Source organism: Cucurbita pepo, chromosome 9 (assembly GCF_057944985.1).
Source record: "Cucurbita pepo subsp. pepo isolate OVF chromosome 9, ASM5794498v1, whole genome shotgun sequence".
Taxonomy (NCBI): domain Eukaryota; kingdom Viridiplantae; phylum Streptophyta; class Magnoliopsida; order Cucurbitales; family Cucurbitaceae; genus Cucurbita; species Cucurbita pepo.
In genome coordinates this window covers 3,518,588-3,532,980 of record NC_141806.1, presented here as the reverse complement: position 1 = coordinate 3,532,980, position 14,393 = coordinate 3,518,588, and the positions used below count along the sequence as shown (strand labels likewise).

General features: G+C 38.2%; 1 protein-coding gene and 1 pseudogene across 1 annotated transcript; one reads left to right on the top strand and one right to left on the bottom strand.

Moving 5' to 3' along the window:
- Positions 1-670: 670 nt before the first annotated feature.
- Positions 671-3,188, top strand: LOC111802200 (Tetratricopeptide repeat (TPR)-like superfamily protein). The gene is made up of 2 exons (XM_023686470.2): positions 671-959; positions 1,693-3,188. Exons 1-2 carry the CDS (start codon positions 726-728, stop codon positions 2,932-2,934), a joined length of 1,476 nt encoding a protein of 491 aa, XP_023542238.2. The 5' UTR covers positions 671-725; the 3' UTR covers positions 2,935-3,188.
- A 4,199-nt stretch (positions 3,189-7,387) lies between these two features.
- On the bottom strand, positions 7,388-8,065 carry LOC111802048 (protein neprosin pseudogene; annotated as a pseudogene).
- Positions 8,066-14,393: the final 6,328 nt, after the last annotated feature.

Genomic DNA, 14,393 nt, shown 5'->3' with positions numbered 1-14,393 from the left:
AGTATGAATGCATAAGAATTCCTTTAAATCGAAGGAGGATTAAGATCAACATAAATGTAAGAAAGTCACATTCTCTTTGATTTTCATTTACTGTTGTGTTTCAATGCACTTGGTTTGGCATGTTTGGTTGTTTTCGTCTACTATAAAGGGGGAAATTACCATGACAAGAAATCGGGTTTCAAAATCCATGGCCAAACGCTTTTAAGATAGCAAATTTCTTATTCTCATAGTTTATGTACCATTTTGGATAGTTTTGATCAATATCGAAAGGCTGAGAGGAAAATTACAGAAGAGTGAGCGGTAAATTGGAAAGAAGTCGAGATCTTGAGGTTCAAAAAGAAAAGAAGTCGAGACCAAGGGAGTTACAAGATTATGAAGTCGAACTCAAAAGTTTAAGCGAGTAGATTGAAACGGATATTTCTTGATGATTAATCCAAATCATTACAATTAATTTTTTAGAATTAAACCAAAATACAACTATTGGTACGCGAGGACAATTAAAATTTTTAAGATTGGGCATAATACGTGGACAAGTGAAATAATTATTAGTTATATATATAAAGACGCAGATAGGAGTATAGCCCAATGGGCTTTAGATTTAGGCCCAATTAATCGGCCCAAATTAGGAGCACCACCCCCCTCGCTTTCTGGAACGTTAGGGTTTTGATTAAACTCAGGATCTGTAGTAAAACCATTTCGTCTCTGGCGGAGGGAAGTGCCGGAAAATGGTGTTACTTCTACGGCGGCTCAGTCGCACCAAGAATGTGGCAAAGAGGTCGACGAAGAAGTATCTGGAGGAACCACTGTATGTGAGGCTTTTTAAAGATGGTAGCTCAGAGAAGAGCGTTCGGCTACAGTTGAATGTTTTCCTCAAGAGTCGCAAGCGAGTTTTCAAATGGGAGGTTGGAGATACGCTCAAAAAGCTTCGCGATAGGAAGCTGTATTATCCTGCTCTCAAGGTTCGCTAAACTAATTTCTTTTAATTCTGCAGTATGGATGCGAAATATGTGGATCAATGTTGTTGTTATGACTCTGTTCTAGTTGTCTTAGCTTGGCATGATTTCAGTTTTAGGCACTGTTTCAACTCCTCTTGTTCGATCAGTGTTAAACCACCCAAACCTAAACAGCTCGAAAATAGCTTCATAATCAATTTTGATTTCTCATCTTTTCCTCCTAGCTTGTTTTCGATGAATTTCCTTAACTGTCGTGATCTCGAATCTTGATAGATACCTCATGCCCTTTGATCTAGCTCCATTTCCATCATTCTTCTTGGTGAAAGCATATTTTAGTTTACATTTTGTAAGGATTTAGTCCTGTGATTTTAAAAATCTTACAATTAAGTTCTTAGTACAAAGAAAAACATTACAAAAACATTAACGTCTTTTCTGGAGAAGTATTTTATGGTTGAATGGAGCCAAATCAGCAGATTCACCTTCAGTGGTCAAAAACATTTTGTATGTTGATCATATCATTATTTGCTCTAGGAACTTCTAGGAACTTCATTGTTACATTTCTTTACTTGTGCGCAGTGCAAAAATGACTGAATTGAAGCTTCTAATAGCATCTCTACATTTCTGATACAAACGATTATTTTCTTCCATTTGTTTCTCTGTTATTATGGCAAATGATCTTATCTTTCTTGCTTATATTGCTGGTGTAAAACGATTATTCTGAAAAGAAACTGTGATATAGCTTTCAGAAACTATGGCCAAAAGGAGCATGAACAAAACAGTAAGTGATCAAGCAATACATCTTGATTTATTAGCCAAGGCTCGAGGAATTGCTGCCGCCGAGAGCTTCTTTGTTAGTCTTCCCGAATCATCAAAGAATCATCTTTGCTATGGTTCTCTTCTCAACTGTTACTGCAAGGAATTAATGACTGAAAAAGCTGAAGCTATCTCGGAGAAAATGAAGGAACTGAACCTACCTGTGACCTCCATGCCGTACAATAGCCTTATGACACTATACTCAAAAACTGGGCACCCAGAAAAAGTTAGTGCAATCATACAGGAAATGAAGGCGGCCAAAGTAATGTTTGATACCTATACATATAATGTGTGGATGAGGGCACTTGCTGCTTTAAATGACATCTCTGGTGTGGAAAGGGTTATTGATGAGATGAAGGACGGCAGAGCTGTGGGAGATTGGACAACATACAGCAATTTAGCCTCAATTTATGTTGATGCTCACATGTTCGACAAGGCAGGCAATGCGCTGAAGGAATTGGAGAAGAGAAACGCTCGTCGAGATCTTTCTGCGTTCCAGTTCCTGATTACGTTGCATGGACAAATGGGTAACCTTCTCGAAGTCTATAGAGTTTGGCGCTCATTAAGGTTAGCCTTTCCAAAAACCGCAAATATAAGCTATCTCAACATGATCCAAACTCTGATAAAATTGAAAGACTTACCTGGCGCAGAGAAATGTTTCAAGGAATGGCAATCAGGATGCTCAACTTATGATATTAGGATTGCAAATGCTCTTATAGGAGCTTATGCCAAGGAGGGTTTGCTAGAGAAGGCTATCGAACTCAAGGTTCGAGCCCGACAAAGAGGGGCTAAACCTAATGCGAAAACTTGGGAAATTTTTATGGATTATTATCTCAAAAATGGAGAATTTAAACTGGCAGCTGATTGTGCTGCCAAAGCAGTATCCAAAGGTAGACTAGATGGGGGGAAATGGGTGCCATCGCCTGAGGTTATTAGAACATTCATGAGCCATTACGAGCAAGAAAAAGATGTTGATGGAGCAGAGAGCTTTGTTGAAACGGTAAAGAAAAGTGTAGACAGTTTAGAATCAGAGGTCTTTGAATCATTGATAAGAACGTATTCTGCAGCAGGAAGGAGAAGTTGTATGATGAGTCGTAGGTTGAAGATGGAGAATGTGGAGGTCAGTGAGGCCTGCAAGAAGCTGCTCGACGAAATATCGATTGAATGAGCGTTTGTTGAACAACAAAGTTTTATGATTTAGAGAATTCCAAGGTTTGAGGAATTGAATTTTTCAGTGGTTCTTTGATTGTAAGGACTTCCTCTTCTATTTCAATTTGAATTTTTACCATTTAGAGAATTCCAAGCTCTGTTTCTGTAATAAGATTTACAATAAATTATTATGAACAGAGAGGGCGAGATGGAGGGCTGTGTTCCCAGTTCCAATACAAACACTCAAAAAAACTTGTCTTTTCTGCGTCAAAATTTTTGGGTATTAAAATCTCTGTTTTCTTTTTCTTTATATATACACACACACATATATATTTGTTCTTCATGTCAGCATATATTTGTTCTTCATGTCAGCATATATTTGTTCTTCATGTCAGCATATATTTGTTCTTCATGTCAGCTGTTTCAGCAAAAAAGAAAAAACATCATTTTAGCAATTTTATAAATATATTCTAAACTGACAAAAATGACAAAAATGACAAAAAAAAAAAAAAAAAAAAAAAAAAAAGAAAAAAGAAAAAAAAAAAAGAAGAAAACTTAGAAACACCCTTTATAAAGGTGTGGAAGCCTCTCACTAATATACTTAAGAGAACAAAACACTTTTTTATAAGAGTGTTAAACTTCTTCCCTGCTGAGTTAAATTTGGTTAAAGACTGACTTTATGGTCTTTGCTGGAAGAGTCTCTTCTTACTTTTCTTCCATATCTCTGAACCGAACTCACTCTCAACATATCCTTTTCTGTCGATGGTCTGATCGGAACTGTCCTTCCGTCCCCTCCGGACAGAATTCTTCGGACATGCTCCATAATTGGAACATTTTCGTCTCTACCTCACTAGAATGACTCTGGTCATATGGTCTCCCCGACGAATCCTGAAACAAAATTTTCATCATTAAAAAGAAAACCCATTTCGAGAACTTAGGCTCAGATTCCTTGAATTTACCAATGACTTCTTTCCTTTAAGCAATGGATGATCAAAAGAAAGCTGTCGATGAGTTTCAACACAATTGTTAAGGATATTTAGTAATAAATTAGAGTTTACCATATATATTATATTTGATATTTTATTATAAGGCAAATATCTAATATTTGCCTTGTTACCGTAGGTATCTTAGCCATTTTGGTTTAGCAACCGAGATTCTTTCTTTTCAATACTTTTGAAATCTTCTACTGTTCTTCTCCACCACCACTGCTGGCTTTGATGCCGTAGGGGCAGTCCTCATGGCTGCCACATGCAGAGCCGATTGATTACTCTTCGGCTCTGCTCTTTTGACCTCCAAATCACCCTTCGCCATACTCTGTACACCTCACATTTTCCAAACATAGCCTCTTTCATTTTCTTCCCAATTTTCCCTTCATCCTTCACAAAAACCCTAATCTTAGGATCTTCATTAGCGTTCTCTTCGGAAATATACAGAATCTCGATAAGCCCATTGACCTTATGCAGAGATCTACCTTTGGAATCTGGGTGCCGCACTGGCCTCTTCGCCAACCAAGTTGCCGCTGCCCTTCTCGCCAAAATTGGCTCCTTCGCCCAATGTAGCGACTCTTCCGGCTGCCCTTCTTAGCAAAATTGGCTCCTTCGCCCAATGTGGCGACTCTTTCGGCTTCAACATTGTCTTTGTCCCTTTCTCTAGGTTTCCTCTTCTACTTCTTGGGGTTAGACATATTCTCACCAGAGCCAAGGCAGCATTGTCGCTAAGCGACAATCCCTCTTCATGGGTTAGACATATTCTCGCCGAAGCCAAGGCAGCATCGCAGCTGAGCGGCGATCCCTCTGCAATTTTCGATGGCCAAGAAAGTGTTTCTCTACGGCTCCTCTGAACCAGGTTGTTGACATCTTCACGAAAGGTGTTTCTCAACCTCTTTGAATTTTTCAGATCCAAGCTTCACGTCAGTTCAAATCCGACGCTCAGCTTGCGGTGGGGTGTTAAGGATATTTAGTAATAAATTATAGTTTACCATATATATTATATTTGATATTTTATTACAAGGCAAATATCTAATATTTGTCTTTACGTATCTTTCCATTTATTGTTATTTATTTGATTATAAATAAGATAACTTTCACACATTTAGGTGTGGTGGATTAATCAAACATTCTTAACAATCTATAAGGTCACCATCCAGACCCTGCACTCAAATAAAAGCATCACAATCAAGCTCCAAAACAAAGGAGATTAAACAACAAAGTAATACACTTGAATAGTCTTGAGAGGGGACTTGTTGATTCTGTTGAGATGAGCTCGAATTAGCTTCAACTTCTTCAATTGATTCTCTGACCAAACGCCGCTGTATGGTTATTGGGACGGATTTTTTTTGTCGGGACAACAAAACGAGGAAACAACATGAAGGGAAAAAACAAGAACAGGAAGAAGAGGACGGTGGAAGGTTTTAGAATCCATATTTAATCCAAAAACAACATGGGTCATTGTCTTTTGTGTTTGTTTTCTTCTTTTCCTTCATATAATATATATAATGGTGCTTGCGTTCAGCAGACCCATTTTGTTGATGCGTGTGAGGGCACGAAACACGATGAGCAATCCCAAGGGAACAAAAGAAATAATTGTAAATTTTCTGATATTCCCCACCTCAATCAGACTGGACACACTTGATTTTAGTATCCAGGAGGCGCTCAACATCAGCTTGGAACTGCAAAAGTATACGAGGAGCTTCTGTACAATCATGCATCAAATATATTCACAAAAATTTACTGAAATCATCAATGAAGCTGATATAATATTTAAAGCCCCCAACAGATGGAGGTGCAGGATTTCAAACATCCGAAAAAATTAGTTCCAAACGTGACGAAGACCGATGAAAAGAACTAGTGTATGGTAACGGATGACTTTTTGCTGACACGTATTACAAACTAGTCACTAGCACACGGAATATTATTGAGACGCAAAATTGACTTCACTCCTTGAGATGAAGGATGTCCAAGATGTGCATGCCATTGAGCATGAGTAGTAGATCTACTCAGTAAGGCGTGCTTGAGATCATCAACATCAGTTGGCTTGATAGGATAGAGACCAGACTCACACCTCTCGTCTAAAAAACTTTTCCTACACCGTCAATCCTTAATAGAAAAATGCAAAGGATGGTATGATAGATAAAAGGTTGTGGCTTTTTTTTAGGTTATTGACGTTTTCCTTAAACTTAGTTAGTTGAATCCTGTTTTTAGGCCATCTCAATTAAGGCTACACGTAGAATGGAAGAACATATTTTTAGCCGGCTGTCGTTTTCAGGGGCAAGATTTATTGGCACTTCAGTCAATCTTAGAATGTAATTTGTTTTAATTAGTGAAATTAAATGAGAAATATAAGCACCATGTTTTTCAGTCAAATCCCTAGCTTTCGTTCTCTTTGTTATTTTCTCATGCTTTCTGTTTGTTTTCTTTCAACAAAATTTCTTCGGCTATTTCTCCTCCGTCAAACGATTTACTCTCACGCCGATTTGTTCAGTCGAAAGACATCATGGTATTCAAAGAATACGTCATTATCACGGGAAAATTTATTAACAGAAATTAAATGTTTGGAAATTTCAAAGAACATGCAAAATATTACGCAATGCATGAGCACGATCAACGGTATTAATTGAAAAATGAACCAAAATTTTCAAACCTACCCTATTTTTGACTTGAACCTTTTCGCCTCCATGATAGTGTTCGCACACAACGAGACGATCCATGTCACTTGTGATATGATCAGTGACGTTTGTATCGTTGTACCAATTTGGATCAATCTTGTAGGAGGAAGTAGCCACCAATGCCGCAGAGGAAGGTTTTTCTTGATAGGACTCATCCATTATATACCAGCAACGAACGACAATAGCCCCACTTTACCGCAGATCTGGCAGGAAGAACGAGCATAAGGGTCATGACGATCACCAGTAGGACGAAAGGGCGCACCGCCTCGTTAACGACCAGAAAATCAGGAGATGCAGCTCCAATAATAAAAAATTCTTACTATGTATAGATACAACCTCTTCTACATTTAACCCTCCAATCATCAAAGAATCATGTTTGATACCTATATATATATATAATGTCTATCGTTCTAACTATTAAGGTCGTTTCATTCCATTTTTTATTCTCTATTTAAATATGAATTTATCTCAACGTAATTTAGTTATTAGGTCTTTTTACATTTTGATTCCGACTCGTTCCATAAGGTCTTTTCATTCCCTCTTTTCTTCTCTATTTAAATGAGATTTTATTTCGACACTGTTTAACTATTAAGGTCTTTTCACTCTCTCACATCAAGGTTTTTTTCACACTTTTATTTTGCCCAAGTCTCCACAAGTTAAATGTTGATCTTTAATAAATATCACAATTATATTCCAACTATATATTTCTTTCATAAAAAATTTACAATGGTCACATTTGTTCTCACGTTTGAGTGATCTAAATTTGTAAGGACCAAAAAATAAAAATAAAAACCTCAAATGGACCCCACAAGAAAATTAAATTAATTAAGGGCACTTCACATTTATTCCCGGCCCTCCATAGTAAAAATAATTTCCCCAAACTCCATTATTTCGAGCTTGAATATTATAGCAATTGGGATGATTTGCTAAAACTTCAAATTGGACAATGGAATCAAACTATTATCCCAATTCACAACCTTCAAATTACGAAAATAAGAAGCTTTTCGGAACCCTTCGTCGTTGAAATGCCCACTCCCAATTTTCGTCGTTGTGTGAAATCCCCATGCCCTCGAATTCACCACTCTCCACCCAAACTGTATCGTCGTGGCGTGGCTTTGAAGATGAGTGAACAAAATCGCCGGCCAGTACCCGACCAGCACACCCGACCCAAATCCCAACCACCAATTCTCATGCTTCGGATCCTTTGAACAACCACAAACAACAACTCCCAATTCAAATTGGACTCACAATCTTCAAGAAAAGGCATGAAATTGAAATGAGTTACCTTCCAAACCAGTAAACTGATATCGAGTTGGGCGCCATTGTATGAGGAAGTTGGAGCAATTGCAGCTCCAATGGCGATTCTATGGTTGGTTTGAACGAAGTCTCGACAGAGTAAATTGTAGCAGCCTATTGCTTGATATGCGTTAGACTGTTTATCCAAAAAGTTTATTTCATTTTCAATATGTCTATTGCTAATTTTTGTGTTTTAATGTTCTTACTATCCAAGAAGTGAAGAATCTTGGATTGTTGTCTCCATACAGCTCCAGGTTAACATGTAGAGAAAAGTTAGGCATAGAATTGAAATTCGTTGACCACCTCACTGCCAAATATGCCGCAAAGAGGGCCATTATGCTGACCGCTGCAACCAACGGTATGTTCGACCTGGTTCTTCTCATGCTCACCTTGCTGAAGCCTTTAACACGTCATGTTCTATTGCTGGACCCGATGCTGCTGATTGGTTTTTGGACACTGGAGCTTCGACCCATATGACTGCCGACCCATCTATTCTGGATCAGTCTAAAAATTACACGGGTAAAGACTCTGTGATCATAGGAAACGGTGCATCCCTACCCATTACCTTTGGGCCTTTCCTGCGCAGCTTAGGTGGAGGGCGAAGAAGGCCCCCCCACACCGGTACTCTTTCTCCTATTCCAAATATTCACTTATTAGATGTCTTGGTTGTCCCTCACCTCACTAAAAATCTTCTTTCCATAAGTAAATTAACGTCTGATTTTCCTCTCTCCGTTACATTTACTAATAATCTTATTACTATCCAGAATCGTCAAACAGGAAGGGTGGTGGCAACCGGTAAAAGAGATGGAGGGCTATATGTGCTGGAGCGCGGCAACTCTGCTTTTATTTCAGCCCTTAGAAACAAATCTTTACGTGCTTCATATGATTTATGGCATGCTCGTCTGGGTTATGTGAATCATTATGTTATTTCTTTTCTAAATAGAAAAGGTCATCTTTCTCTTACGTCTTTATTGCCTTCTCCATCATTATGTAATACTTGTCAGCTTGCGAAAAGTCATCGATTGCCTTATTCCCGCAATGAACGTAGGTCGTCTCATGTGTTAGATCTTATTCATTGTGATCTTTGGGGTTCTTCTCCCGTCAAATCAAATTCGGGTTTTCTTTATTATGCTATTTTTATTGATGATTATTCTTGATTCACTTGGTTTTACCCTTTAAAATTTAAATCTGATTTTTTTGATATTTTTCTTCAATTTCAAAAATTTGTGGAAAATCAATATTCTTCTCGTATCAAGGTATTTCAAAGCGATGGTGGTACTGAATTTACTAGTACTTGTTTCAAAACTCATTTACGTAATTCTGGCATCCACCATCAACTCTCTTGTCCATATACACCTGCTCAAAATGGTCGTGCTGAGAGAAAACATTGTCATGTGACTGAGACTGGCTTGACCCTTCTCTTTCACTCTCATCTTTCTCCTCGTTTTTGGGTTGACGCCTTCAGCACTGCAGCTTACATTATCAACCGGTTGCCTACTCCACTTCTTGGAGGTAAGTCACCCTTTGAACTCCTTTATGGCTACACTCCACATTATGACAATTTTCATCCCTTTGGTTGTCGTGTTTATCCTTATTTGCGTGATTATATGCCTAACAAGCTTTCTCCCCGCAGCATTCCTTGTATTTTTTTGGGTTATAGTTCTGCTCATAAAGGGTTCCGCTGTCTTGATCCCGCCACCACTAAGCTATATATCACCTGACATTCTCAATTTGATGAAACTCACTTACCTGCTATCCCTAGCTCCCAGGCCCAACCTCTATCATCTATTCCTATTTCAAATTTCTTGGAACCACATCTTCATCATATTGATTCATCCCCCCCTACCACTTCATCACCGCACATTCCTCGATCCAGTTCATCCCCGTGTGTATTTGTTCTGACCTTGTAGATGAGTCTGTGCAGGTTGATACTTCTCTTGCAGGTTCCACTTTGCCACCCTCGACTTCTAATTCGACCCCTATTGAACCTCCTATTGATTTCTCTTCTTTGGGCACTCATCCTATGATCACACGAGCCAAAGCTGGTATATTCAAGACTCGTCATCCAGCAAATCTTGGTATTTTGGGCTCATATGGACTTCTTTATGCTCTTCTTGCATCCACTGAGCCAAAAGGATTCAAATCTGCAGCTAAAAATCCTACTTGGGTGGCTGCCATGGATGAAGAAATTCGAGCGTTACAACAAAATGATACTTGGACTTTGGTTCCTCGCCCTGCCAACACCAACATCGTGGGCTCTAAATGGGTGTTTCGTATTAAATATTTGCATGATGGATCCATCGAGCGTTTCAAGGCTCATCTTGTTGCCAAAGGTTACACTCAGGTTCCTGGTCTTGACTACACTGACACTTTCAGTCCGGTTGTCAAAGCTACCACTGTCCGTGTTGTGCTTTCTATTGCAGTCACAAATAAATGGCCTCTTCGACAACTTGATGTCAAGAATGCTTTTCTCAATGGAACTCTTATTGAACGTGTTCATATGGAACAACCTCCTGGGTATATTGATCCTCGATTTTCCACTCATGTTTGTCTATTAAAGAAAGCTCTCTATGGCTTAAAGCAAGCTCCTCGTGCTTGGTTTCAGCGTTTTAGCTCATTTCTTCTCACACTTGGGTTTTCTTGCAGTCGCGCTGACACGTCCCTTTTTGTCTTTCATCAGCAATCTAACCTTATCTATTTGCTTCTTTATGTTGATGACATTATTGTTACCGGCAACAACTCATCTCTTATTGACAGCTTTACTCGCAAGCTTCATTCTGAGTTTGCTACCAAAGATTTGGGTTCTCTCAGTTACTTTCTTGGTCTTGAAGCTTCACCCACTCCTGATGATCTCTTTATTAGTCAGTTAAAATATGCTCGAGATATTCTTACTCGTGCTCAGTTGCTCGATAGCAAACCAGTTCACACTCCCATGGTTGTTTCTCAACACCTAACTGCTGATGGTTCTCCTTTCTCTGATCCTACTCTCTACAGATCTCTTATTGGCGCCCTTCAGTACTTGACTATTACGCGTCCAGATATTGCCTATGCTGTCAATTCTGTTAGTCAATTCTTGCATGCCCCTACTGCAGATCACTTTCTTGCTGTCAAACGTATTCTTCGCTAGGTCAAAGGAACACTCCACTTTGGTCTTACCTTTCGTCCATCCACTGTTCCTAGTACGCTAGTCGCTTATTCGGATGCTGACTGGGCTGGTTGTCCCGATACTCATCGTTCTACATCAGGCTATTCTATTTACCTTGGTAACAATCTCGTTTCTTGGAGTGCCAAAAAGCAACCTACTGTCTCACGCTTCAGCTGTGAATCTGAGTATCGTGCTCTTGCCACAACTGCTGCTGAACTTCTTTGGGTTACGCATCTTTTGCATGACCTCAAGGTCCCTATTTCACAGCAGCCCTTACTCTTATGTGACAACAAAAGTGCTATTTTGTGAGCTCTAATCCCGTTTCTCACAAGCGGGCCAAACATGTTGAACTAGATTATCATTTCCTTCGAGAACTTGTTATCGCTGGCAAACTTCGCACACAATATGTACCCTCTCATCTCCAAGTTGCTAACATCTTCACAAAGAGTATTTCTCGACCTCTCTTTGAATTTTTCAGATCCAAGCTTCACGTTCGTTCAAATCCGACGCTCAGCTTGCGAGGGGTGTTAAGGATAGTTGACCGTTCATTATAAGGCAAATATCTAGATATTTGCCTTACATTACGAGTTACCATATTTGCCCTTTTATTAAAGGCAAATATATTGTATTCATTTATTATTCTTTCCTTTTATCGCTATTTCCATATTATTTGTAATTTACCATATTTCTGTATTCTGTAAATGATTATAAATAAGAGAACTCTCACCACCATTTAGGTGTGGTGGATTCAGCAAACATTCACACATACGTTCATGCTTGCCTTGACTCTGTAGCACAGTCCTCCACTAACAAACCCCACTGCATACTGGCAGCAACAAAATTTACATTCATTTCCATTTGGGTTTCTCCAAAATCTTAAAATTTATAAGAGATGACTCAGATTTTGGAGAAAAAGACATGAGATCCCACCTCTGCTAGGAAGGAGAACATTGGTTAGGGAGAAGAACGAAACACCTTTTACAAGAGTGTGAAAACCTCTTACTAGCTGAGAGTTTTTTAAAATCTTAAGGGAAGCATGAGAGGGAAAAGCCCAAAGAGGATAATATCGGCTAGCAGTGGGCTTGGGCCGTTTGGTATCAGAGCCAGACACCGGGCGATGTGCCAGCGAGGAGATTGAGCGCCAAAGTGGGTGGACAAAGGTGGTGTGTCAACAAGGATGCTGGCCCCGAAGGGAGTAGATTGGGAGGTCCCACTTTGATTGGAGAAGGAAATGATTGCAAGAGGGTGGATTGTGAGATCCCACATTCGTTGGGAGGAAAACGAAATACCTTTTATAAAGGTGTGGAAGCTTCTCACTAATAGACTTGCACCTTAAAGGGAAAAGTCCAAAGAAAACAGGCCCTGAGAGGGTGGATTGTGAAATCCCCACATTGGTTGAGAGAAGAACGAAACACCCTTTCTAGAAGAGTGTTAAACTTCTTCCCTGAAAAGAAAAAGCCGAAAAAGAACAATATCGACTAGTAGCTGAGTTTAATTTGGTTAAAGACTAACCTCATGGTCTTTGGTTGGAGAGTCTCTTCTTACTTTTCTTCCAAATATCTGAACTGAACTCGCTCTCAACATATCCTTTTCCGTCGTTCTTCTGATTGGAACTGTCCCCTATGGGCAGAATTCTCCGGACATGCTCCATAATGGGAACATTTCCGTCTCCAGCCCCCCGGAATGGCTTCGGTCATACGGTCTCTCCAGCGGATCCTGAAACAAAACTTCCATCATTAAAAACAATACCCATTTCAAAAATTTAGCCTTAGGTTACTTGAACTTACCAATGGCTTCTTTCTTTTGAGCAATTGATTTCAAAAGCTAGGTGCTAATGAGTTTCAAAACAATCTATAAAGTCACCATCCCGACCCCAAATAAAGCATCACAATCAAGCTCCAAAACAGAGGAGATTAAACAAGAGTTACAGACTTGAATGGTTTTGACAGGGAACTTGTTGCTTCGGTTAAGATCAGCTTAAATAAGCTTCAATTTCTTCAACTGATCTCGGACCAGAACACCGCCGTATGGTTATTGGGATGGATTTTTTTGTCGGGATGATAAAACGATGAAACGACAAGAAGAAAAAAAACAAGAACAAGAAGAAGAGGACGGTGGAAAGTTTTAGAATCCATATTTAATTAAAAAAAAGAATCATGGGTCGTTGTCTTTTGTGTTTGTCTTTCTTCTTTTTCTTCATATAATATATATATATATGAGTTTTATAATAGAGCAATGGGAATTAACTCTTTCATTCTTTTTGTGGCTTAAAGTTGGGCCCTCTCATCTAGTAGCTGTTTAAAAAAAGAAAAAAAAAAAAAAACAAAAACAAAAACATCATGTTAGCAATTTTAAGTTTGTAATTCAAAATTAAATTTAAAATTGGAATTGAATAGGTTATGATTCATTATTTTTGTCGTTTTTGTCCGCTGCGAATATATTTATGAAATTGTTTAGTTGAATTATTTTTGAATTCTGGAAATACTTAATTACATTAAAAATTATTCTTGTTACCTATACAGATACAATGTCTTTAGTATGAATGCAAAAATGAAATGGATCCCTAAATTTGTGAAAAATAATTTTTTTAGAACCAAAACAAGTATAGATACCAAAACCTCAATTTTGAATATTTTTTTTTAGGTTTGTTTGAAAGCCTCCAAAGAAAGTGGTACTTGTTGTACAGAGGTTGCTCAAATACACATGACTAGAAATCAATCAAAGTTTGTGAATTTTTCAAGAAGGATGGTGACTTAGTAACCTTTAGTGATAAAGGGTAAAATAATTGGTGAGGGTACTGTAGGTAATGACATTTGTACTTTTATTGAAAATGTACTTTTAGTTGATGGTTTAAAGCATGACTTACCGAGCTCTAGTCAATTTGATAAAGATTTTAGAGTTATATTTGATAAAAATAATTGCATAATTGAAAATGACAGTGATAGAAAAGTTCTATTTGTTGGAAATAGAGATAACAATGATAGATGTGACTTTGCATGATAACTCTTGGCTATGACGTAGAAGATTAGGACATACTAGTATGCACTTATTTCAAATATCTCAAAAACAAATTTCATTTGTGATGATTGTTAAAATGCTTAACAAACCAATTCCTCCTTCAAATCTAAAAATGTGATTTTTACATCTTTAACTATTACATATAAATTTATTTGGCCCTTTTAAAATAGTTAGTTAGAGAGGAATTACTATGATTTTTCGAAATTTACTTGGGTTTCGATGATAAAAGGTCTTGAAAAGATTTGTTAGTTTTGTAAGAAGAGTTGAAAATGAAAAAGGTTTTTTAATTAGTAGGAGTGACTATGGAGGAGAATTTGATAGGATAGGGTTTGAAAAAATTTGTGAACATAATGAT

What these genes read in the sequence shown, in the direction of transcription:
- LOC111802200 (XM_023686470.2), top strand. Translation starts at nt 726, where the DNA reads ATGGTGTTACTTCTACGGCGGCTCAGTCGCACCAAGAATGTGGCAAAG. An exon ending in TGTATTATCCTGCTCTCAAG is followed by an intron (nt 960 to 1,692) that starts GTTCGCTAAACT and finishes ACTGTGATATAG; the next exon opens with CTTTCAGAAACTATGGCCAA.